The sequence below is a fragment of the Octopus bimaculoides genome, chromosome 2 (assembly GCF_046866305.1).
Source record: "Octopus bimaculoides isolate indiv1 chromosome 2, ASM4686630v1, whole genome shotgun sequence".
Lineage (NCBI taxonomy): Eukaryota > Metazoa > Mollusca > Cephalopoda > Octopoda > Octopodidae > Octopus > Octopus bimaculoides.
The window spans coordinates 185,246,316-185,273,345 of NC_142929.1; the positions used below are offsets into that span (position 1 = coordinate 185,246,316).

Genomic DNA, 27,030 nt, shown 5'->3' on the forward strand with positions numbered 1-27,030 from the left:
AGCTTTGCTTGTTACTGGTCAATAGAGGAGCTGAGCCCTAAATAAAGATTTTTAGGGCTCTTTGTTACAGCCCCTGCTGTTGCTGTTGCTGTTAGTCTTGGTTGACAGCATTGGATTGTGAGAGACAGGGGCAGGGTTAGATGGGACATCTGACTGCATGAATGGTTGAACACAAGAGTGGCAAAGCAGGAAGGTAGAAAGCATGAGAGAGAATGAGGGAGAAACAATAGAAAGGATGAAGCTGGGTCAGAATGAATGGTGGTGGGAGGTTCTGCAGGAGGAGCAGAATGGTGAGGTATCAGGTCCCATAGCAACAGGAAGGTTAGGAATGTAATTCATCAAGACAGAAATGATGAGTTGTGATTTTTTTTTTTTTGAAGTGGAGGAAACCCCAGACACCCCAGACATCCCAGACACAGATGGTGGGAGAGGAGAGTTGAATGGTTGCATGAGTGGGAGTAGGGAGTGAGATGGAAGAATAAAAAGGGAACATGGAACATGATAAATTGTTGATTTTCCTCTCAGGAATTGAACCAGATCACAGTACTATACAGTAGGACACGGTGAAGGGGTGAGAGAGAGAGGAATTCCATTGCAACAGGGCTTTGGAATTGGTAAATGATGGCACCAGTTCATAGTTTCAATGCTGAGATTTTCAATTGGAAGGAGATAAAAAGAAGAAGAGGAGGAAGAGTGGTAATTAAATTTTGTTTTATTGATTTATGTTTTGATTTGTTGGTATTTAATTAAGTAGTTTATTTTATGTTTACAATTTGTAATTTTAAAATTTGCAATTAGTATTTATTACATCAAGGTCTCAAGCGTGTAGATTGTGTATATAAATTAGAAAGTTTGTGTGTAATAAACAAGTGATTCATGTATATTTATAAGTATCCACATTCTTGAGAACTTCAAATGACATTTTCTCCAATCATGTCTACATACTTGCATACACACACATGGCCTTCTAAACACACACAAATTTAAATGAATATGTATTTATACGAATGAATTTATATCCACGAGGGTGCACACATATATATATATATGCATGTATCACTGAGTGGCTGTATGTATATATAAGTGTGTGTGTGTGTGTGTAAATATTTGTGTGCTGTGCATTTGTATGTGTGTAAATATCATGTAAAAAGCACCATTCGAGCAAGGTCGACACCAGTGCTGCCTGACTGGCCCCCATGCCAGTGGCATGTAAAAAGCACCCACTACTCTCTCAGAGTGATTGGTGTTAGGAAGGTCATCCAGATGTAGAAACCTTACTAGATCAGATAATCAAACCATCCAACCCATGCCAGCATGGAAAGTAGATGTTAAACAACTACAACGATGATGCTGATGATGATATATATATATATATACATATGTAAGTATATATATATATATATATATATATACACAAACATACAAATGTACAAGCACACAAATTTATATACACACATATGCATACACACACATACACTATATATACATAGACAGCCACACACTGATACATGCACATTCATATGTGTGCACCATATACATATATACATACATATATGTATACATATGTATATATGAACATATACATCTAGGTATGTTTGTGTATGCACAGATATTCAGCTGTACTTAACATATTCTTACCTTGATGCTGTTTATAGGAGAACTTGTTCCTGCCAGATTTACGAAGACCCATATTCCGAAAGAGTTTCCCTAATGCTGTTGTTTTCTTCTTGCTCTCAACCAAATCCTTCTCTGCAAAAACAATAATAATAACCCCAGTGTCACTTTGATGGCATACGCTGCTCTCTCACTCAATAACAGTAATAATAAATAATAATAATAATAATAATAACAACAATAACTGTATTGTTTATTTGCCAGAAAGATAATAGAAGGATGGAACATCACAAGGAAAAGAAATTACAGAAATATCAATAGAAGAGGTTTATATAGAAATCATAAGAAAAAGAAAAACAGGTATGGAAAAAAATGGCATGAAAGGTATGTAATGAGACATCCCACTTAGCTGGAGACAATTATCTGATTGAAGGTGGGGACACAATCAAGGAACTCCTCAGATTCGGGATTACTAGAACTGCCAAACAGTAAATGCCCTCTCCTCACTGGGTACTCCAGCCAACAGATACATGCTCATATGAAACACCATTCACTCAGGCCTTGTTCACTGCCCTCACTCATCTTTCAGCAAATTCGCTGGAGTGTAGCACCTCTCCTTTCTAGCCTCACTTTCCTCTCCAGTTGGAGACTGAAGAAGCTGATGATGAAGGTTTGGCCGAAGGTGTCAGTTTTTAGTCCTTTCGGTTCTATCCATGATACAATCACTTTTGCCATTGCCACCAGAGAGTAGGAAATTACTTGCTCTTCTTGACCAAAGAAAGGTGGTGGGCTCTTAGCCAGATCCATCCTGCACTGAACAGAGTGTTTGAAGAACAGTTTTGTCTCTTGAACACATAATGGGGCAAACCTGGCTAACTACATTACCACCCCTGGAGGGGTTATCATGAGCTGAGAATGTTACCCCAGTTATAACAACAACAACAGCAATAATAATAATAATAATAATGATGATGATGATGATGATGATAATAATAATGGTTTCAAATTTTGCCACAAGGGCAGCAATTTTGAGGGAGGAGATGAGTCAATAAGACTGACCCCAGTATGCAACAACTGGTACTTAATTTATCGACCCCGAAGGTATGAAAGGCAAAGTCGACCTCGGCAGAATTTGAATGCAGAACATAGCAACAGGCGTGCTAACAATTCTGCCAGCTCACCACCTTATAATGATAATAATGATAATAATAATAATAATAATAATAATAATAATAATAATTAAGCAGAAGTCTACAGATTTTTAAAGAAGAATGAATTAACCTAATATACAACTAGTACTTATTTTTTCTATAATGGTGATGGTGAATGTGATGGTGCTGGTGCTGATGGTTGTGATAAAGGTAATGATAATGGTGGAGGTAGTGGAGGTGGTTATGATAAAGGTTGTGATGGTGATGGTGATGGTGATGGTGGTGGTGGTGGTGGTGGTGGTGGTGGTGGTGGTGGTGATGGTAGAGGTGGCTCAGTGATGACGCTGGTAGTGATGATGATGGTGCAGTTATTTTTATTGATTTTGATCAAGTAGACCTATGATTTAATATAATATCTTCCAGATGGCACTCTCCTGTCCTTTACACAGGCACAATGTATCTAGGAATACATTATCCAATATGTCATTGGTTTATTAAGACAACAGTGCAATCAATACGAGGAAGGCTTGGCTGCTATTTCTAAAAGATCAAATGACCATGCAGAGACTCTGCCATTGACCTGTTGCTGATAATGATGGTGGTGATGATGATGATGATGATAATGTGGAGGAGGAGGAGGAGGAGGAGGAGAAGGACATTTGTATAATGGACTTGGAAACCGATTGTGGGGTGAGGTTAGCAACTGAGTGGTTGGAGTAGCAGACAAAATGAAATGTCGATGGGTCATTTAGTAGACAAGAGACAAAGGTCAATGGTTGCCACATCAGCCAAAAGGAGAGGTCAATGGTTAGTGGTAGCAGACAAAAATGAGAAGTTAATGGTTCATATTTTGTGAGCAGCACTGTAGTATGTCTGGCTGGGGTTAACACTGTTAATCGCTCACCTAGCTATAAATTGAGTCCTATGAGCTGGTGGTATGTCATAACTGTCCACCTGGCCATACATAGTTACTACCAGGTGGTGTATCTCTCATCTACAGGCAATGACACTGATAATGACATATTGACTTATAGCTGGAGTCCAATTCTTTCCATACCCAGGCAATGACACTGATAATGACATATTGACTTATAGCTGGAGTCCAATTCTTTCCATACCCCCAAAATATCTACAGATCAATGCTGCACACCTTTATGGAAACTAAAGTGAAGTTTCATAAAGACTATTATGGATTCTTGTGGTTTGTTAAAAAATTAGCAAGAACTCTTAGCTATGTAACAATTTTAGTTTACTAAATATCTGTTGAGTATGGTAGATATGGTAGATCCACTCCATCCTCTCCAAAATGTTGAACATCACACAACTTCTCATGTTAATCCTATATCTATAGCAGATAGAAAGGTTTATGCTGATCCCATATCTATAACAGACAAAAGAGTTTCACACAATATAGGTTTCTCCTTTATAATAAATAAATAAATGCGCCCTTTTAAAGTCTAGTCAGGCTCATGGGCCCAGTTTCAATGGCTTATGTGTACCCCAGCTGGACGGGACGCCAGTCCATCGCAGTGTTACTCATTTTTGCAAGCTGAGTGGACTGGAACAACATGAAATGAAGTGTTTTGCTCAAGAACACAACGCGTCGCTCGGTCCAGGAATCGAAACCACAATCTTACGATCATGGTGCTGACACCTTAACCACTATGCCACGCGCCTCCACAGGTTTCCCATTTAGGATTAGAAGATACTTTCAAGTCTGTTCAGTCACTCATTCTTTTGTGATGGTGCTGATACAATGTCTCATCCCACCAAAAGGATCTGACGAGTTGGGAAAATCATCCCTTACCAACACTGAAAACAAATTACTAACATATATGTTCATTGTCTATCTGTCTGTTTGTTCAACCACAACTTCGGCAGTTTTTGAGTCTCTGAACAAGCAAAGCTGTGTATCACTCTAGCCTTCAACCTTATTGAAGTTTCTCTCACTATAACCCCATACTAAGCACAAACAAAATACAATCTTTCTTCTCCATAACTGCAACTCTCAAAATACATCTCTGTCCTCATTTTCCCTCCTGTACAAGTAACAGTTGACCATCACCCACATCAATCTCAGCAATAGGGGAGTGCCACCAAAAGCCCATGGCATTGCCCTTCTCTTTTGGCCAAATGATATAAATTATAAAAACAGGTCTGTCAAGCATGTTTGTCAAACATTAAACATGATTCTGTTATTAAAATGTTTGTCAAACATTACAACTATATCAAACATGACAACATGCCAAAGAAGCATTCAATTTTCAAATAGTACAACTCTTTTAAACATGTTTGTCATTACAACTTCATCAAACATTACAATATGTTTGCCAGGCATTACAGGTTAGTCGGTGAACTACAATATTTCACATGGAGGTAACATGTCAATAAAACCATGGACATTAGCAGACTACTCATTGAATGTCACTAGGGTTTAATGGTATCACATGGTAGGCTAAACTAGATGTGTGAAGTGGAGAGCATACAGTGAGAACACAATATCAAATGGAGGTGTTGACTGTTCAAGGTGGAGACAACACGAAGGTCACAAAAAAAGTCAACAGTTTGGTCATTGTTTTACACTGTTTTGGTTGGTGTATTTTCTGGCCATCTTCCGGTGTTTCACATTGTATATGTGAGGATATCCACTTGTGTGCATCTGTAGAAAAGATTTGTGTGTTTGTGTAGTAAAAGGTTCTGTGCATGGGTTGTGAGTAACTGATTTATTTCTGTTTCTGTGTATACATGCCTGTACTATGTCGTGTAAGTGTATGTACGTATATGTCTGTGTGCATTTGTGTTAGAGTGTGTGTGCATGTGGGTGCATATATGCATGTGCTAGGTAGAAATGATATCCAAACCAAAGAGGCAATCAGAACCTGAAGACTGTTAAAAGATACACCAAGGGAACTGTTGTGTTTAAGTAACAGGAAACATGAAATAAATAAACTTTAAGAGTCTACCTCTACACAAAACTGAGAACTGTACTTGGAGACAAGTGGTTCAAGTTGGTCAGGGTGGGGAAATAAATCACAAAGTAAAAACTAAACTAGTCATGATGTAGGAATGGAAACAAACGACAACAACAACTACAATAATGACAACAACAACAACATCAACCAAGAAAGAACAGGAGCACTAATTTGCATAATACATGACCACAGAGATAACAAAACAAAGTAAGGGGTGTCATAGAGAAGTGAAATACCCAACATCATACGAGGTTAGCCCAAATTCATAGGAACTCTACAAGAAAAGAAGATGACAGAAATAGCAACAAAAACGAACATTTTAACAATAATTTGTAACTGGCTTTTAGACTTCTAGAATAAGGAAATTTACCAAAACATTTATTATAGTTTAAGTGTAACAGATTAACTAACAGACTGTGAAAACACAAGCAAAAAATAAACACAGTTTATATATATATATTTAGTAAAGTTCATGTATTTGATAAAATTGTAGGCAACGAAGAGTACAGAATGAGAAATCATTATACAAATTTTCAAAATTTACCAAATTATTTTTGCCAATAGAGGTCGCTACTAGTTCTCAGGAGCATTGGTTTTATTTGTGTAAATAAATGTGATTTTAGGTGAATAAAAAAAGGTTACTGCTAGCAAAGTCCCTGACCATAAACACTGTCTCAAAAATTCCTACTCGATCCATGCTAATGCAGAAAAGCAGACATGAAACAATGATTACACATGTGCATGTGTGTGTGTGTATATATATATATATATATATATATATATATATATATATATATACATGCACATATACATATATATATATAGCTGTCTAAGAATCCATAGGTCTGAAAAAATATGCACTTGTAAATTTGTCAATAGAGTGGGTATATTAATCGAAGTGTACAGTGTTATACATATATTATGGCCAACCATACCAACTGGTTTCACACTAGGAGTTCAATAAAGTGTTAGGTAACATCCCGATTATGTAACCCTGTGCTCTTCAGAGATGGCAGTTATGGAATGAAATATGGCAACTGCTCTCACACTGCACACTTCAATTAATGTGTGTGTGTGTGTATGTGTGTGTGTGTGTGTGTGTATGTGTGTGTGTATGTGCATGCGCGCATGTATGCGTGTACATGTGTGTGTGTGTGCGTGCATGTGTGTGTATAGGCTTGTCTTTATCAGCATCGGCATTCTTTTATCAACCAGACTGGAAATTCACCTCAGCTTTATCAAAGCACACATACATTTAGAATAACCTGGTCAGTTTTTTTTACACTCTCATACAGACATAAAAGATTTTGGTAAAAACTCAGCTGCCATCTGTATGTGGTTATTGATTTCAAAATTTGAAAGGTCTGAATTTAAGATCTGAGTTTTTATCAAATTTGCGACCCCAAATGAATAATGCCATATGCACTTATAAATAAAGGAAAATTATTAATTCCCACATTCATATTCTACCATGCTTCTTATCTCCATTCCTGAAAAATTCTTCTTTAACCCTTCGGCATTCAAATTATCTGTCAAATGTAATGCTTATTTATTTACATTGTTTGGAATTAATCAAGCATCATCTCGTATCTCTGAGATGTCAATGATGTTTACTTTTAGAATGACATAACAGGGTAGGTATAAGAGACCACATCTGGCTGCTTTATATGCGAACAGGTCAAAGAAGCTGTTTTTCTTGTAACTCATCTTTATTCCTCTTGCATGCTTCATACATTTTCAATTAAATTTTCTTATATCGTTGCCAGCATATCACTTTTTTTTCTTCTATCCATTTACAAACCTCTTCTGGACCATACTTTTCTACACACCATACATGCATCTTCTGCATCTATTTATGTTGCTTCTTTATTTTCATTTTTCAAATGCATATTCTAAACCACTCAAACTTTTCTTATCTCTTCTCACTGTCTATATAAATAGCAGAGTTGCTTTATGTTCTCAATTAACATTGAATTTCAATATCAAGACAAGCCAAACTTGTCATGATATTCAATTATTTCCTGAATGCTTTATGATATGTATTGGTTTCTTTCTTCTGTGGTCCATAACTTTCAGAAGGAAGTGAGAAACTCAGAGTAATGATTCATGAGCTTTGAAGAGTCCAGTATTCAGTACTTACTTTTGTCTCTCTTTTTTGCCTTGTAGCAATTATACATATATATACGTACGTACGTGTGTGTGTGTGTGTACATACCATTGGCTGAAGATTAGCATCACACTTGAAACTCAGAGTACCAAGGAGTTTGAATCAAACTATTTTGATTTGTATATCTCTCTCTCTCTCTCTCTCTATATATATATATATATATATATATATATATATACATTTCTTTTTCAGGAACAGCTTAATGTATTGGTGAACAGTCAACAGCACTGGAGAGCATAAGGATTAAAGTTGTAGTTGAGAAAAAGTTAACTGACATGGAGTACTGGAAGCCATCTGGATATTGGAAAAGAGTTACCTCTATCATGATGATTCGCACTCGAGTATCAAAATGTCAATGTTATGACTGCTATTCAATGCTCTGTGAACACTGTAAAGTCTGTAAGATGTGATATGGAGAGCTATGCAATGAAGACTATGAAACCATGGCCAGCAGGAAGGGATACAGCAGATGTTCTGACTGTGTCTGCAAGCCAGAATTCATCCAAGAATTGCAAGACAAAGTGATGGAAGATCCAAGAAAGGGAATTTGGACTTTGGTGAGAGAGATGGGTAATGCTATTGACATCATGAAGCTGGCCTTAAAGGAGGACTCATGCACGAGGTACAAGAAACAAATTCTGACAACCAAGGCCCAGAAGTACTGCTTGATGAAAAGCAAAGAGACTTTGAACAAGCTGAGGGATCCTGTGGAGTCAGAGATGACCCGGTTTTTCTCAGATGAAAAGAACTTCTGCTAGGATCACTTGTACAACACCCAGAACCGGTAACCTGCCTACTGCCTATGTCATGTCCCGTTGTATCATGAAAACCATTTTCCCCCACACTGTAATGTCACCTTAGTAAGGGTGATGTGATGCCACTTCAAATTTTTGAACAGAGCCTTAGGCTCAATTCAGACACCTTTGTGAAGCTACTGGAGACTGTGGTCAAACTCTGGATGGAAATGGTTGCCACTTGAAGGCCATATGTGTGGCAGCAGGATTCAGCTCCTTGCCATGAGAGTCAGGAGCAGCTATCAGAGAATTTTCATGACTTTACCAGCCCCTGACTTCATCAGTTCCACTGATTATAATCCCATGGATTACAATGTACGGGGTGCAATTTCAAAAGACATCAACTGCTCTGCCTGCAACACAACAGTAAGGCCATGCTGGTGACCAAGATCAAGGAGGTGTTCAAAGATGTTTCCAGAGTCACAGTGAGGAATGCAGGAATGCATGCACCAGGTTCCAGAGCTGTCTTGAAGCCCTGATGAAGCAGAGAGTGGCTACATTGAGTGAACAGTTGTCTCCCAGCCATAATCTAGTTGATATTTTTCGAATTTTAAAATACTTTTAATTTTGAGTGGAATACCATGTTTTCTCTTCCTTTCATGCTAACTGCCAAGTTTAGACTTAACACTCTCCTCCCTCCCTCTCCCCCCCTCTCTCTCTCTCTTTATATATATATATATATATATATATATATATATATGACTGCAGCTACATGGCTGAAATGAGTACAAGAACACACACACACACACACACACACACACACACACACACACATAACTTAATGGTTCGGCAAAAGAGACTGATGGAATAAGTACTAGGCTTACAAAGAATAAGTCCTAGGGTTGATTTTTTCAACTAAAGGCATTGCTCCAGCATGGCCAGAGTCAGATGACTAAAACAAGTGAAACAGTGAAAGAGTAAAAGAGCATGTATGTATGTATGTATGTATGTATGTATGTATGTATATGTGTGTGTGTATGTATGAATGGTTTTGATTGACTATATTTTGTCCTAAAATATACATTAAGCTATGAATATGCTAATTTTGACAGTTGAGTACTGAGCTATTTTTAATATTGCTGTTATTTTCTGTGGAGATGATTCACAGACAAAATTATGCATATGAAAAAAATACAATCTACTTCTGGAATAGTCAGTTTTTCAAAATAATGCCAGCAATGAAATATAGCGTTGGATTTAAATTTTATTAAAACATTTTAAAAACATATAGAAAGGGAAGTTTTAAAATTTGCTTTAGAATTTGTCATGCTTCTAAGAATGTCATTCACTAGTGTGTTCAATACAATGGGAGTTAGATGAATGAGAGGTAAGTCTTTGAAAATTTGGCCATTCATGGCCAAACTGGAAACCAGTTGGGTATCAATCTTTGCTGTTGTTGTTCAGCTTTGGATTAACTTAGATCAAGCAGAGCTATGACCAAAGATATTTCTAACAATAACCATTCCGTCTGTTAATAATTGACTTCAAATTAAAAATGGTAGAGAATGATTTGGTTACTATTTCTAGCAGGTTGAGCAACCTAGTAGAGACCTTGCTATTGCGTTTAGTGCTAGAATAGCTTGCTATGATGGAATTTCCATCACTTTTGATGACAAATAGTCGAATGTTTGATTAAGTAGATAGTGAGATTATGGTGGTTGATGTTCATCTTGAATACTTGAGATAAATGGCATTTATTTACAACAATTCACGTAATATCAAGACAAGGAAATACAAAATGCTCATTCTCACACTTATACGTATACATTCAAATACACACACATGGCCTCACGGAGGCAAAGTGGGAGAGTTCCTTTGGAGCATTGGGCCTCGTGAAGACAAAGTGGTTGAGTTCCTTTTGAGCATTGGGCCTCATGCAGGCAAAGTGGCTGAATTCCTTTTGAGTGTTGGGCCTCACACAGGCAATGAGCGAGACCTTTGGCATTATGTCATGCTTGAGAAGACTCGTCAAGCCGAGCAAAATCACAGTCATGACAGATACTGGTGTCACGCAAAATGGCACCCGTGCCAGCAGCACATAAAAGCACCCATTACACTCTCAGAGTGGTTGGCATCAGGAAGAGCATCCAGCCGTAGAAAACCATGCCAAATCAGACTGGAGTCTGGTGCAGCCTTCCAGCTTACCAGCCTTGGTCAAACCATCTAACCCATGTCAGCATGGACAATGGCTGTTAAATTATGATGATAATGATGATGATGATGAAAAACACACACTCACACACACATACATATATACATATCATGTAACCATGTGACTGACCAGCCTATCGGATGTTGTTATACATTGCTGGTCACAATGCACTTCGCATCGTTTTACCTTTCGAATGATGCCATCCCACTGGCAAGGCAAGTGGACTGATATTCCTCTTGATAAGAAAGCTAGACTGTTGCAGGAGTTATTCATTTACAGTTGAGTGGATTGGGATATGAAAAACAAAATTGTGTTTTGCTCAAGAACACAAAACACTGCCCAGTGCAGGAATTGAACCCAGAATCTTGTGGTCATGATCATGAATGCAATACCCTAACCACTAGGCCACATGCCTTCTAACACACACACACACACACACATATATATACTCTCTGTCTTTCTCTCTCTCTCTCTCTCTCTCTCTCTCTCTCTCTCTCTCTCTCTCTCTCTCTCTCACACAAACACACATACTCACAGAGAATGGGCTTTTAGTTTCTGTCAACCAAAACCACTTATAAGGCTTTGGTCAGCCCAGGGCTATAGTAAGATAACATTTGCTAACGTGCCATGCAGTAGAACTGAACTCAGAACCATGTGTGGGGAAGCAAACTTAGCCACACAGCCACATTTGTACCTCAGTCTCTACAGAAAAATGGCTAGAGAGTTTGTGGACTGAGTGAACTCGATTAAAAAACTACCCCCAACAATATGGTGTTGATGATGGAGACATTAAACCAGATAACCTGTTAAACACGGTGGTAGTAGAGATGATGACGACGATGATGATGATGATGATGATGAAGATTATAATAGGGGTGGTAGTGGCAGAGGGAGTGTGTCAATTACGGCATTGATGGTAATAGTGTGGTGTGGCAGTGATGGTATTGATGGTGATCAGTAAAACTGAAAGTCGTAACTTTCCCCTTAAATATTTTCTTTGTTCCTTCCTATGTGTTGCTGTCAATTCTGCTTTTATTTTTCATTTCATTCATTTCGTTGCAGTCGTTGTTGTCCTCGTTCTTGTTGCTGTTGCTTCTGTTGCTATACTTGTTGTTGCCACATCTTCTCCTTCTTCGATTCCTCTCCTCACCACCACCACCCTATCCCCCAGCTCCCCCCCCCCCTCTATGGAGATTTCTTGCTCTTATCCTTGAGTTAACTTAAGAGGAAAAATCATGAATCATAGATTCTGGGAGATGGCAGTGTTCTTCTCTTTGACTTGCTGAAGACAATCCAAAATGTCAGATTCTTCTAATTCTGCCAATCAACCTGATTCTTTTTGACAGAAGGATGGTTGATTCCAAAGGACAACCTTTCTCTGCCATCATAGCAACAATTTAGACAACCACCAATCAAAACTAACCACTCATCTCTGAAACAACCTCAAGCACCGCAACACAAAGTACACAAATGATTGCACACTAAAACACTGTGTGTGTGTGTGTGTGTACATATATATATATACATATATATACATATATATATATATATATATATATATATATATATATATATATATATATATATATATATATATATATATATATATATATATATATACATATATATATATATATACATATATGTGTGTGTGTAGTCCAACCAACCAATCAGAAACGTCTGCCAATTAACCTTCTTTCAAACATACCAACTAATCAGTTAGATGCTTAAAACTATCACTACACAACCACCACATAGCCATCACGCAGACCCTAAGTACCACTACATGACCACAACATAACCACCATTACACAAGCACTACAGAACCACTAAACAATTAATTGGGACTACACCATTCAATGTCTTTTTAATATCTTCTACTCTCCAGGGATATACCATGGTCCTTGGTAACACAATCTAGTGTATCCCACTCCTAACAAAGGTAACCACCTCAGACCTGCTGTCACCTATTAACACTCACTAGTTATATTTCTTAAGTAATGGAGATTGTTGTTTGTAATGATGTACTGCATCTAAATTCCCACCTCTCTCTTTCTTTCTCTTTCTCTCACTCATTTTCTTTAATGACTACCAGTACAGTTCCCATAAAACTAGATCCACAGGTGATCTACTTCCTTATATCACTAACAACTGAGCATCCCTCTTATTGAAATTTGGTGAAAGCAATTTTGTCAGCCTCAACATTATCAGCAAAGCTTTCAACCATATATGGCATGCAAATCTCCTATTGAAAATCCAGGGATACGGGTGCTTTCTGTCTCTCATCTTTTGGATTGGTAGCTTCCTATCTGATCTCACTATTGCAGCAATTGTTGAGAAAGCCCTTTCCATTCTTCATTTCATCAACTCAGGAATACCCAAGTTTCAGTTTTGTCCCCAACTCCCTTCCTCTTATACATATCAATGACTTATTTACCATCACATCCAACAATGTCCACTCTTGCACACATGATACTACCCTTCACGATTCTTTATCTTCTCCAACCAGAAATTATCTACTTGCAATCTAGTCACCACACAAGACCTCCACTGATTCCATGAACCTTAAAAGTGATCAAAAAGGCAATTGCTGATAGAGATATGCCAAACTTATCTTCCAACAGCAAAAAGTACAAACACTACTCTTTCATGAAAACATCATGAGCAGCATGCAGTTAGAACCTTTATGGCTGCTCTCAATGTTGGGCCTCAATGTCACCTAGTATCTCTCCTGGTAAAAGCACCTCCTTAACATAGCTTACACCACATCCCAATGACTACCCCTTCACTTCAGGTTCAGAAAATACTTCAGCTCCCAACAGTTATTGACATTCTACTAAGCTCAGCTGAAGCCCATGATGGAATTCATTTCCCCCATCTGGGAGGATTTTACTGCTACATTCACAGACTCTCTAGAGTACATCCAGACTAAGAACACCTGACTGACTGGCATAAACTCATTCACAGACACCCTCTATCCTCTATTCTACATGTGTTGTCTCCTTGCTTTGCATTTTCTACTAAAATTACAATAGCCTCTGCTGTTCTGAGCTGGGTTTGTACCTCTTCCACTCAGGCATTCCTGATTTCCTCTGTCTCTCTTCTTTTTCTTTTACTCTTGTTGTGTCCTCACATATCCATCAGGTCCACATTAACCACTGCCTCCTATCCTTCCTACTCAGAACATTGTTCCTCTGGTGTCTCCTTTCTAGTTATGTCTTTCCAGCAGAGTTATGTCTTTCCAGGACTCTACAATTTCATAGGGTCTGTGAAGAGCCTGGGCATAACCCCTTCCTCCAGACCCAGCAGATAAAAACAAACATGACATACGAGGCTTTGTCTATGTAATTTAGCAACATCATATCCCTTCTTAACAGGATACATTGATGCTAGTTACTAGTGTGACTGTGCAGCCTCCTACTCAACAAGTGAGTTATTAAATGAGTTATTAAATGTCCCTCTGTGACTCAACTACCACAAAGACTGGTCATTAATAAACTACACCCAACTAATTCTTATGTTAATCATTAACTGTCCCCATCTTAGTAAGATCACCACAAAGACTGGGTGGTCATCATTAAACAATTATCAACAGACCAGTACTTAATGGCCAACTTATCACCCCTATAACAACAACCTAATCAAAGAAAATTTACCAAAGTTACCTGAGAACTCTACAACAAAAAACACTTGCTCCATCAGAACACCATCCCTACAACAGTAATAACAGCAAGTCTACGGAAACCCCATCACAAAACAAGCTTAAATATATTAGTCTTTTCACTATCTCTTGACACGGCAGCAAACATCACATCTGTTTTATTTCCACTATAGTTAACTCTGATCAACAACAGTCTCAGAAACTATAGTTGCTAGATATAAATAGAGTCATAATACCCAATCTTATGGCAGCAGCTATTGTAGTGTGACAACAATCACATATAATATGGTATGTAACTTTGCCTTGACGACAAACACATATAATATGGTATATAACTTTGCCTAACTACAAAAGCAAGTGGCAGTTATAACGAGATAAAGGTATCTATCTCGCTGTAAAAACAACAATTTCAACAAAATATCTCATTCAATTTAGCAGGGAAAGATGAATGTTAAATAGTGAAAAATAGAAGACAAACTATGGCTCATGAAAAATTCTACACACTACCAAGACTGTAACCATGAAATTGCATGAAGTTTTCAATGTCTTATAATTGTTTAGCCCAAAATGCATACTAATTCTAAATACAGCCTCTCTCACATTTATAATGATACCCTTCACTTTTCCTTCATGGAAGACACCTGTACACAAGTACGAAAACACCAGTACACTGGCATCATTGAAATGTAACCTAGACACCCAAAATCAGATGTAGTCCTATATTCACTAAAAATGAGAGTTTGCCACAGTTGGAATGTCATTCAATATATGTCAGCTAAATTAGAGTTGATCTGTAGTTAAACAACCTCAAAAACCATTACCACCACCACTGGAAACTATTAACACTAACAAGGACTTTCTCTCAGAGTGAAAGGTAGACTATATGATGCTTGTGTGAAAACAGCTATATTCCATGGTAGTGAAACATGGGCTCTGAATGCAGAAGACATACGTAGACTGGAGAGAAATGAAGGCAGTATGCTCCATTGGATGTGCAACACTAGTGCACATCTACAACAAAGTGCAAGTGTATTGAGAGACAAACTGGGCATAAGAGGTGTCAAATGTAGCATGCAAGAGAGAAGACTACGTCAGTTTGGACATGTGATGTGTATGAATGAAGACAGCTGCATGAAGAAGTGCTGATCACTGAAAGCAGATGGCACCCGCAGAAGAGGGAGATCCAGGAAGACGTGTGATGTTGGGTCTCAAGGAGGAAATGACAACGGACCAAAATATCTGGTGATATGAAGTTCTTCAAAAGACCTACCTACGTCAGCAAAACTGAGTTCTAGAAGCACTGCGTGCCCCACCGACACTTAACAAGAAAATTTCTCACACACTCTACCACAAAAAACCAAACTACACCGCTACATCTCTTCTCTCCTCACATTTCCACTTCATGCCTACCTCCCACTCCCCAATCTTGTCCTCTTGGCCCTGTGCCATTGTATCATTGCTATCCACTAGCTTCCAACGTGTGTTCCACCCACCTTCTGTCACACTGTATCATTGCATATGCCCGGCACTTTGCCACCATCTCTCTCTCTCCTTCTGCACTTCCCTCAGGTTGGGTATTCCTTTTGTGGCAGTGCACCTGTTTCTGTCTTCATTCTAGATCTCTCTCTCTCTTTCTGGCCAGGTAACCTTGCATCTCCTCTACAGCAAGACACCTGTTTTTGTCTCTCTACCTTACTATAACCTTTCATCATCCAACACAAGATCACCTCCTCCAATGCCCTCACCCCTCTCAAAAGAGTATTTTCTTTTTTGTCTTGCAGGTTACTTGGTGTCCCTGTCAGTGCAGATGCCACTTAAAAGTGCCCAATCTACACTGTAAAGTGGTTGGCATTTGGAAGGGCATCCAGCTGTGAAAACCTTGCCAAAACTGACCTTGCCTGTGCTTGTGCCACGTAAAAAGCACTAAGTCCACTCTGCTGAGTGGTTAGGGTTATGAAGGACATCCATCTGTAACGATCCTGCCAAAACAGTCACAGAAGTCTGGTGCAGGCTTCTGCCTGGCTGGCTCTTGTCAAACTATCCCAAGCATGCCAGCATGGAAGGTGGGCGTTAAACGATGATGATAATCATCATCATCATCATCACCAGCATTACCAACACTACCTACACTGCCATCAACACCATCTATAACATCTCCTACTACCACCATCACCACAGTCAAATATCCCCCAGGTTACACCCTACTGTCTTAAAACAGGGAAGAGAACATTGACCAATAAAGTCATAGATATGTAATATATAGAATGGTCATGGCTGGAACGCTTTGGTGATAAGAGTGCCGGCGCTGGATTAGGGCTGACAGAGCTGTGCAGACATTTGTAACATTTGCAAGCATGGCTGTGTTGTAAGAAGTTTGCTTCCCAATGTCATGGCTCCAGGCTCAGTCCCACTGTGTGGCACCTTGGGCAAGAGTTTTCTACTTTGGCCTCAGGCCAACCAAGTCCTTGTGAAAAGATTTGTAGACAGAAACCAAAATAAACCCATTGTGTGTGTGTGTGTATGTGTGTGTGTGTCTGTGTTTGTCCTCCACGGCCGCTTGACAAAGGAGACCATCAGAATAAGTACCAGGCTTAAAGAGTAGATAGGCATTAGGGTCGATTCATTCGACTAAAATTCCTTGAAGCAGTGCCCCAGCATGACCGCAGTCTAATGACTGCAACAAGTAAAAGGAGAAAAGATAGGCAAGGGCAGAAGAAGCATATTTAAAAGCACACACCTCTTGGCTACTAATGCGACTGTGCTACCCCCAGAAAACAAGGGAGTATTTCCAGCCACACATCACGTCCTACTTCTGCCACTCAATGTCCAGCATATTTCAAACCACAACCCCTAAGTTGCTACAGTACAGTCCCCTTACTGCTGGACATCCAGCATATTTCAAGCAACACACCTCTAAATTATTAGTTTAGTCCCCCCCTCCCCCACCAACACCTCCCCCCTCTATCATCCTCCCATTCCCACCCCATCTCAACTGAATATTTTTATTAATCTTTCAGGATGAATTCTTCAACTAAATCCAAGTGAAATGTTTTTAAAAGATATTTTGACAAATTGAGAAAACAACAGATAAACATGGCATTTATAATCTGCATCATCATCATCATCATCATCATCATCTGTAACTACTTGTCACATAATCAGCATCAAAAGGAGCAGCAGCAGCATCTTCAATAATCACGTCACAGACATCATCACCATCACCACCACCACCACCACCACCACCATCACCATCATCATCATCACCATCATCATTGCTATGTGTTGTGAGGAAGCCTTTTTTATTGTAAATGTGAAATTTTGCAGTAATAGTAGCAGAACTGGTGATTGTAGTGGTGGTGGTGGTGGTGGTGGTGGCAGTTGTAATGATAGTGATTGTTGTGATGAAAGTAGTAGTAGTAGTAGTAGTAGTTGTTGTTGTTGTTGTTGTTGTGATGGTGGTGGTGTAAGTAAAAATGGGGGTGTTAACGGTGGTGGTTATAGCAATGTGGTTGGTGATGTAAAAACAATGGCGGCCAGTATAATAAGCAGTAGTAGCCATTGTTGTTGTTTAACCCCAGGTCAGCTTTCATCAAGTGGACCTATGACCAAAAGGTGTTCTAGTCTTGACTGTCCTAATATTTTGTATATAAGTTTGTGCATAAAACCCTACATTATTTAATTTGTCCTTTTATTTTAGGGCTTGTTTGAGATTTGAGAGGGATTTGAATAATGAAACACCACAACCAGATTCCAAGTTACCCCCCCCCCCACCAAAACTAACAAATCCACTGGCCCTGATATTATCCCTTCCGTTGCACGCCAAACAGTGCACCCCAAAGCTAGTTATTAACTAGCCTTACCAAACCCTTCAATTTCTTTCTGTCAACAGGAATACACACAAACATCTCATTCCCAAGAAAGAAAAAAAACTCTGGCCCTATCAACACGTGCCCTTTCACACAAGCTTCTGATATCTCAAAATTAATGGAGGCATTGATTAACAACAACCTTCTGCAACTCCTTGGATTTATTTCCTCCTCCAGGCAGTCCAATGTGTTCTTGAGCAAAACACTTCAGTTCACACTGTTCCGGTCTATTCGACTTTAAATGAGTAACCCTGTAAGAAACTGACATACTGTTCAGGGGCAATGTCAAGATCTCAGCTGCTTGTATGCTATGGGAACCAGGTAACTAGCCTCATAAGTCTTACAATTCAAGACACTCATGAAATGGCTCTCATAAGCCTGATCTACTGCAGAACCACTCTCCTATGTCACTGACCAGTTGGCTTTTGCCTTCAAGATATTTGATGAAAGCAGCAAAGCTTCGGACCATGTCTGGATGTGAATCTCCTATCAAAATTTATCATCTATTAAGCTGGTGAGCTGGCAGAATCATTAATAATCATTAATTAAGGCGGCGAGCTGGCAGAAACGTTAGCAAGCTGGGTGAAATGCTTAGTGGTATTTCGTCTGCCGTTATGCTCTGAGTGCAAATTCCGCCGAGGTCGACTTTACCTTTCATCTTTCAGGGTCGATAAATTAAGTACCAGTTAAGCACTGGAGTCAATGAAATTGACTTAATCTCCGTTTGTCCCCTCTATGTTTAGCCCCTTGTGATTAATAAAGAAATAAGAATTATTAGCACCCCAGGAAAAGTGCTTCACAGCATTTCATTCATTATTATGTTTTGGGTTCAATTTCTGGCAAGGTTGATTTGCCCTTCATCCTTTCAGGGTCATTATAATGAGCACCAGTCAAGCATTGGAGTCGATATAATCAACCTACCCCTTGACCCAAGCTTGCTGGCCCCATGTCAAAATTTGAAACTAATATTTACCACCTATGACCCCTATCTCCCTCTCATCTCTTCTTGCTATATCTCAGTATCATAGCCTGTGCTGACTGAATTCCATTTTTAATTCTTATTCCATCAACTCTGGTGTGTTCCATGATTTAGGTTTTTTTCCACACACTCTTCCACCTTTACATCAACCTATTTGCTGTTACATCCACTCTTATGCTGACAACACAATCCTTCATTCTCCTCTAATATTCCTCATCCAAATGTTGTCCACATACAACTTAAATGCTTCACATTAAATTTGCATTGAATTTATGAACAGACAACTCAAAAACATTCCTCCCAAGCAGTCATGCAGATCTTGTCGTCACTAACAGCAAAAGATAAAAACAGAATCACTGCATACATCAAAAAATATCACACCTCTCCACTGCAAAAACATCGACAGTACATAGCAGGAACCCTAAAAGCTCACCTTAACCCTTTTGTTACTGTGTTTATTTTGAGATGCTCTGTGATTCTTTCAATTACTTTAAATATAGCAAAGAATTTAGCAAAATAACTTAGTTATCATTCAGCTAGTGTTAGGAACATAAATTGTGACTAAGGTTTGGTGGGAGATTTTAATTCAAAACTTATGTAAACAAGACATTTGTACTACAGAGCCAGAGCCGGTTTCAGCCAGGTTGGTAATGAAAGGGTTAAATGCTAGTCCTCACCATGAAGGACATGAGAGATCTTTAGGATCTCAGGTCCTTAAAATAGCAAAACCTACAACCCAAAGACTAACCTGCCTCTTTAGAATCAGAAAATATTTCACTCAACAATCCCAAGACATTTATAAAGTTTAGGTGAAACCCACAGTATAGCATTGCTCCCTAACATAGACATTTGTAATCATACCCCAAAATGGGTCACCTGACAGATTAACATAAAGTGACTCACAGACATACTCCAGCCTCTAACCCTCAAACTATGTTCTCTCTCTCTCTCTCTCTCTCTATCTCTTTCTCTCTCTCTTTCTCTCTCTTTCTCTCTCTCGCTCTCTCTCTCCCTCTCCCTTTTCTACTGCTATTATAGTATCCTCTGCTTCTTAGAGGTAGTTTGATCTCAGGCCATGTCCACTCAGACATTCTCAATCCATGCCTTAACCACTATGCTCAATCCTTCCTCCTCAGAATGCTTTCCCACTGGAAATTTCCCCCACTTCCACCCCGTTGTCCGTGTTTTCTGTGTAATCACTGACTTGCAACAGTTCAAGTGGAATATTAGCAGCGTTAATCTCACCAATCTTGGAGGACATGCAAAGGCCATGGATACAAGCTTCTTCTTCCAGACCAAACCAATACCAAACAAAGGAGATTTTTATCTCCACCACCACCACCACCACCACCACCACCACCACCACCAACATCAACATCAGCATCAGCATCAACACCAACACTGCCACCCTAACCACATCACTATCAGCACTGCCAACAACAATGCTTCGATCACTACCACCACTGCCAATACTCCTCCCCAACACTACAGCCATCACCACAATTACCAACACCAATACAATACATTGATTAGTTACAAGAACCATGACAAGATCAATAACTGAACTGACAAACTAAAAATAGACACTCTCTCACTCTCTTTCTCTCACTCTCTTTCTCTCACTCTCACTCTCTCTCTCTCTCTCTCCCACTCTCTCTCTCTCTCTCTCCCACTCTCTCTCTCTCTTTCTATCTAGCTATCTGTCCATTCTTTCTTATCCTTTCTCTCGTCTACTACAAACTGTCTCTTTCTTTCTCTCCTTACGACCCCTCGTCTCACTCACTTTTCTCTTCCTTTCTGTCATCTTTGTTCTACCTCCCACGCTGTGCGAAAGCATGTGAATATAAATATATAGGCATAGATATGGATATGTGTGTGTACACACACAGACATGTACATACACACACATGACCACACGCAAATATATACCTATATATTTATATTCACACAATGTGAGAAATGATAGAAAAACGCACACTCACACACACAAACAAACAGACACTTGCAAAAAAAGTAAAATATAAAAAAAACATCTATGTATAAAAACATTGAAACATGTGTTGGTAATGGATTATTTCCAAATTACATAATTTCAGGTTCAGTCCCACTGCAGAGCACCCTGAACAAGGATTAAGCTGGTGGAAGCTGAAAGAAGTGTACATGTGTGTGTGTATGTGTGTGTCCTTATTCAGTTTTATTTCAGGATTTCTTGCCAATAGAGAAAGAACCGGTTTCTAACCTAGATCCAAGGCTCCTTCACTGGAATTTCAATATCAACAGGCTATTTTTGTACATATGTATGTATGTATATGTGCAGATTTGTGTGTTTTGTTTTATGTATATATGTATGTTTATGTGTGTATGTATGTGTGTATGCGTGTATGTATGGTCAGATCAGTCTCGAGCACTACAGGTAACATGTGATCCAGTACAACCTGTCACATGGCTGTGTCACTGGTGACTAAACCAGTAACCTCAACAATCTTGCTTGTTGTGGAAGGTGATTTATTGGAGACCCAGTGGAATGGAAGGTAAAATTTGTCAATGGATGAAGGAACTTAAGAGAGTCAACAGCCATCCAATAATGAGTATATATGTATGTATATATATATATATATATATATATATATATATATATATATATATATATATATATATATATATGTATGTATGTGTATATATATATATATATATATATATATATATACATGTATGTATGTGTGTGTTTGCAGTAGTACATAGTTATTGTACTGTTAGTGGTTCACTTGCTTTCTGTCACATCTAGAGGTGATTTAGTTACCATTATTTATTGAAATAAAGCAGCAAACTGGCAGAACTGTTGGCATGCCAGACAAAATGATTAGCGGCATTTCGTCCAACTTTGCATTCTGAGTTATAATTCCTTTTGGTGTTGATAAAATAAGTGTTAGGCGAGCACTGGGGGGGTCAGTGTAATTGGCTTATCCTCTCCCTCAAAATTTCAGGCCTTGTGCCCATAGCAGAAAGGACTATTTATTGATTTAAGTAAGTGACTCTTGTATTACCGTAACTGTCTTTGGGCTGTTTGTGTTATGCATACTGGCTGTTTGAATTTGTAAGTGGAGTTGGATTGTAAACTTGAGTATAGAAATCAAAATTTGAGGAAGTATAGATCAATATTGATGGTGTGTGGTGGAGGCTTCTCCATATAAGGTGATATGATGAGGCATGACCCGTTCACTGAATTAGATTGTGAATAAAATATCTTTTCTGATCACCCAGTGAGTCATGCAGTTTTGGATATTGGTTGTGATGTGTTAGTATTGTATGCTGCGTTTCAATGAGGTGTATCTCAGGATATTTAAGGTATAACCCTTTCATTACTATATTTCTGACCAAAATACACCCCGCATGAGTTTCAATTCTAAAATAAGCATGAATTTGGACTAGTTTCATTAAACAACTTTCCTGCAAAAGACTATGGGTAGACCCTGTCTCAGAAAATTTGTTAGTAAAAAGATTTTTACTCCATTCTGGTGTAAAATCAACGTCGCTGTCGCTGCTTTCAATTTCTTCAGAATCACTACTTTCAGTTTTGGATCGTTGCCAGTGCCCCTGGACTGGCTCTTGTGCGGGTGGCACATGAAAGACACCATTTTGAGCGTGGCCGTTGCCAGTGCCACCTGACTGGCCTTCGTGCGGGTGACACATAAAAGCACCCACTACACTCTCTGAGTGGTTGGCGTTAGGAAGGGCATCCAGCTGTAGAAACTCTGCCAAATTAGATTGGAGCCTGGTGTTGCCATCCGGTTTCACCAGTCCTCAGTCAAATCGTCCAACCCATGCTAGCATGAAAAGCGGACGTTAAACAATGATGATGATGATGATGATGATGATGATGATGATATGCATGCTGGGCAAGTATGCACTGGGACATAGAAATATTCAGGTTAGTGTCCAAGAGCACAGTAAGCCCACTAGGAATGACCGACCCCTGGTCTTTGTTAAGGCATCTCTTTAAGGGAAGTAAAAATCACATATAAAAGCTGCTGCTCTACTGACCAAGATATCATGCACTTTGTTTGTCTCTGGGTTTCTCGGTTTTACTAGCATTAGTCACTGTGGTTTTGAGCAAGCCACACTCGACTTAAAACACTTGCACAGGCATTGCTGATACTAATGCCAGGGATGGTTATTCTCGTCTAATGAGTAGACAGCCATCATGCCATGTATGTAGACATGATGCATGTATATGTGTGTGCGATCCATAAAAGGTCTTCACATTACAAATGTCATAGATGTCATGCTTGTGGATGATGACATAATCCAGCAAGTGTCCAACTTTAAACCTTGGATGCATCCATGTTGTTGTGTGATCACATTTGTACATAAAATGAGTGCTTGCGTGATATAAAGTCCCTGTTTATCCCAAAACTCCAGATATACAGGTCCTGAGGGAAGCTGATATCTTGAGTATTGAGGCAATGGTGCACAAGCACTGGTTCCATTGGACTGGACACCTTATTAGATTGAAGGATAGCAAGATCCCTAAACAGATGCCATATGGGGAAACTTTTTAGTGGAAAGAGACCTCAGCAGAAACCAAGGCTGCGATTTAAGGACTGTGTCAAGTCCTCATTAAAGGCCTGTGATATGCAGGCGACTAACTGGGAGAACAATGCTTGTCATTACCACAGATGGAGGAAGCAGGTTAAGGAGGGGCTCGACACCTTTGAGAGATCACGTATTCTGCTAGCATAGTGAATGGGGAGAGTTTGGTCTGCAGTGTTTTCAGTCGTGTATGCTCATTGGCCACCAACAGAGCTGCAAATGCAAAATATAAGTTAGTTCTAGAGCACACAATGTTCCTAAAGGTCAGCAATGGTCTTCCTCGGTCACGAGTGAATGGCCATCATATGTGTGGGCATGTGTAAATGTATGCATATCTGTGAGTGTACATGAATGTGTGTATGTCTTTTTGTGTTGACATTACACTGTAGTTGAATATTAGTGTCACAGTTATACAAGAAATGTCAGTCATTTCTGTTCTTCCATCCAAATATGTCCAGCCATGGTAAAACTTTATTGTACTTAGAAACAAGTAAGGACTGATGAGAGGCAGGGCATCTGTCTGTAGAAAATATGTCTCAATGAATTCCATTTGACCCAAGCAAGCACTCATAGAAACAGGGGATGTTAAAAATGGCAATCATGATGAATGTGTGTGTATGTGTGTATGCACGTATACATGCATGTGCATGTATGTGTGCATGCTTGCATGTTTGTGCTAGAACTGCAGATGCTGGCACAATAATCCACAAGCTCTATCATTCAGTCCTCAGAAGAGGAGATGGTGGTAAAAAAAGCTAAATTCACTATTTTCAGTTTGGTTTTCATGGCCACCCTCACCTATGGTCATGAATATTGGTAACAACTTAAAGACTGCAAATACAATTGACCAAAATGGAGTTCTTCTGAAAGATCTCTAGTGTAATGTTACTCAATGGTGCATAGCTCAGAGATCAGGGAGTTGCTCTAGGTTGAACCATTACCTATCTACATTAAGTGGTTGCAGCTCCTGTACTGTGGACATGTAACTAGAATGTCACAAGAAAGAATTACAAGATGGAATCTTCAAGCTGAACCAACATAGGGTTAGACAAAAAACAAGAAAGTTGGATAATATCCAATAGTTTTGGTTGGTCATGCTTGGAAATCCAGTCAGAAAGTGTGATAACAGTTCCTTCTGATAGGTTCCTATGGAGGTGCCTCAAGATTCAACCCCACCAGGAACATTGGGTAGCAAGGATAAATTAATCGATAACTTTGTGTGTGTGTGTGTGTGCATAAGCACACTTGTGGTCACTCAACCTACTAGGAATAGCCATCAAAAGGTGTGCATTTACCTTCTAGTTAAATGACACCCTACTATCTTGCAAATGCAGAGTAGTTTATTTAGGAAGGCACTGCTTCTCAGCAGCAACATACAATGTTGTCATTGACAACACACACTATTTTGATGACAGATATTAGTGATACATCACTATGTTGACAAATTTCCATAACAACCTTACTATGGTAACATATACTGCCAACACAGTGATATACTATCATATACTTTTAAGCACTGTGTTAAATACTGCCAACACAAACTGAACAATGTTAATACAAATTGTACTATGCTAACATAATACAGACAATAAAGTACTAAGTTAACACACGCTGAAAATATGGCACTATGTTACACATACATATTGTGAAGGCAATAGGTATTGATAAAGTGCATTATCAACAAAAGGCCTTTTCACAATCAGGTGATATTTTTTAGTTACTTTAACAACAAAAATATTTACCTTAAATAGATCAACATACTTGTATGTTAACACATATTGTCAACACTGCACTGTGTTACCTAACACTCTAAATATACAACTAAATTTACACATACTGGACAATATAATTCTATGTAATGCATACTGTCAGCATAGTACTATATTAAAACATACTAGCATATACTATCAATTAGCACATACTATCAATACAACACTGTTAATTCATAGTATCAACACAGCAATATTAACACGTACTGTCAACACAGCAATATGTCAATGTACTGTCAACACATGCTTCAACAAAGCAAAATGTTGGCATATTGTCAACACAGCACTATGCTAATATATACTGTCAACTCAGCAATATATCAATGTACTATCAACACAGCAATATGTCAATGTACTGTTAACACACTATATGTTAACAAATGCTGTCAACAACGCAAAATATTGGCATATTATCAATACAGCACTATGTTAACACATACTGTCAACACAGCAATATGTCAATGTACTGTCAACACAATATATGTTAACACACGCTGTCAACAAAGCAAAATGTCAGCATATTGTCAACACAGCACTATGTTAACATATACTGTCAACACAGCAATATGTCAATGTACTGTCAACACAGCAATATGTCAATGTACTGTCAACACACTATATGTTAACACATGCTGTCAACAACGCAAAATATTGGCATAATGTCAACACAGCACTATGTTAACATATACTGTCAACACAGTAATATGTCAGTGTACTGTCAACACACTATATGTTAACACATGCTGTCAACAATGCAAAATATTGGCATACTATCAATACAGCACTATGTTAACATACACTGTCAACACAACAATATGTTAATATATATTATCAATATGGCAGTATGTTGAGCAGAACAGAAGGACATTCTAGATAGTCCTACATACAAGTGACCATCAGAAAAGTTGAAAGCCAGCAGTAAACTATCCAATCAGCTTTCAGGAAAAAATATCACAGAGAAAACAGTCTTTCTAGGCAGTCATTTGGATTGATGAAAAAATATTGAAATCAAAGTTAACTTCCATGAAATCTTTTTGGTGACTGACTACAAAAAAAAAAAAAAAAGGCAACAAAAAATAAAACTTTAGGAAACTTTGATGAAGCATTATTCTGATCAGAACTTTTTCACTCACACATACATGTACATTAGCACACACACACACGTATATACATACTCACATACATGTACACGGACACACAAAATTCTTTGATCTCTTGGAGTTTCCTTCATTAATTAACAAACCCAAAATCCAATAGAATGGCCTTTGTTTTTCAATCCGTTCTTTCATTCTCATATCACTATCCTCTTCTTCTC

At 38.7% G+C, this 27,030-nt stretch overlaps 1 protein-coding gene across 9 annotated transcripts in view; it reads right to left on the reverse strand.

Annotated features, from left to right (window-relative positions):
* The window catches only part of LOC106881487 (uncharacterized), a 378,451-nt gene that overhangs the window by 69,716 nt on the left and 281,705 nt on the right, over positions 1 to 27,030 (reverse strand). For all 9 annotated transcript variants that reach the window (XM_089348179.1, XM_089348176.1, XM_089348175.1 and 6 more), the window contains one exon: positions 1,639 to 1,749. In XM_089348179.1, the coding sequence (XP_089204305.1) occupies positions 1,639 to 1,749 (111 nt within the window). The remainder of the gene's footprint in view (positions 1 to 1,638; positions 1,750 to 27,030) is intronic.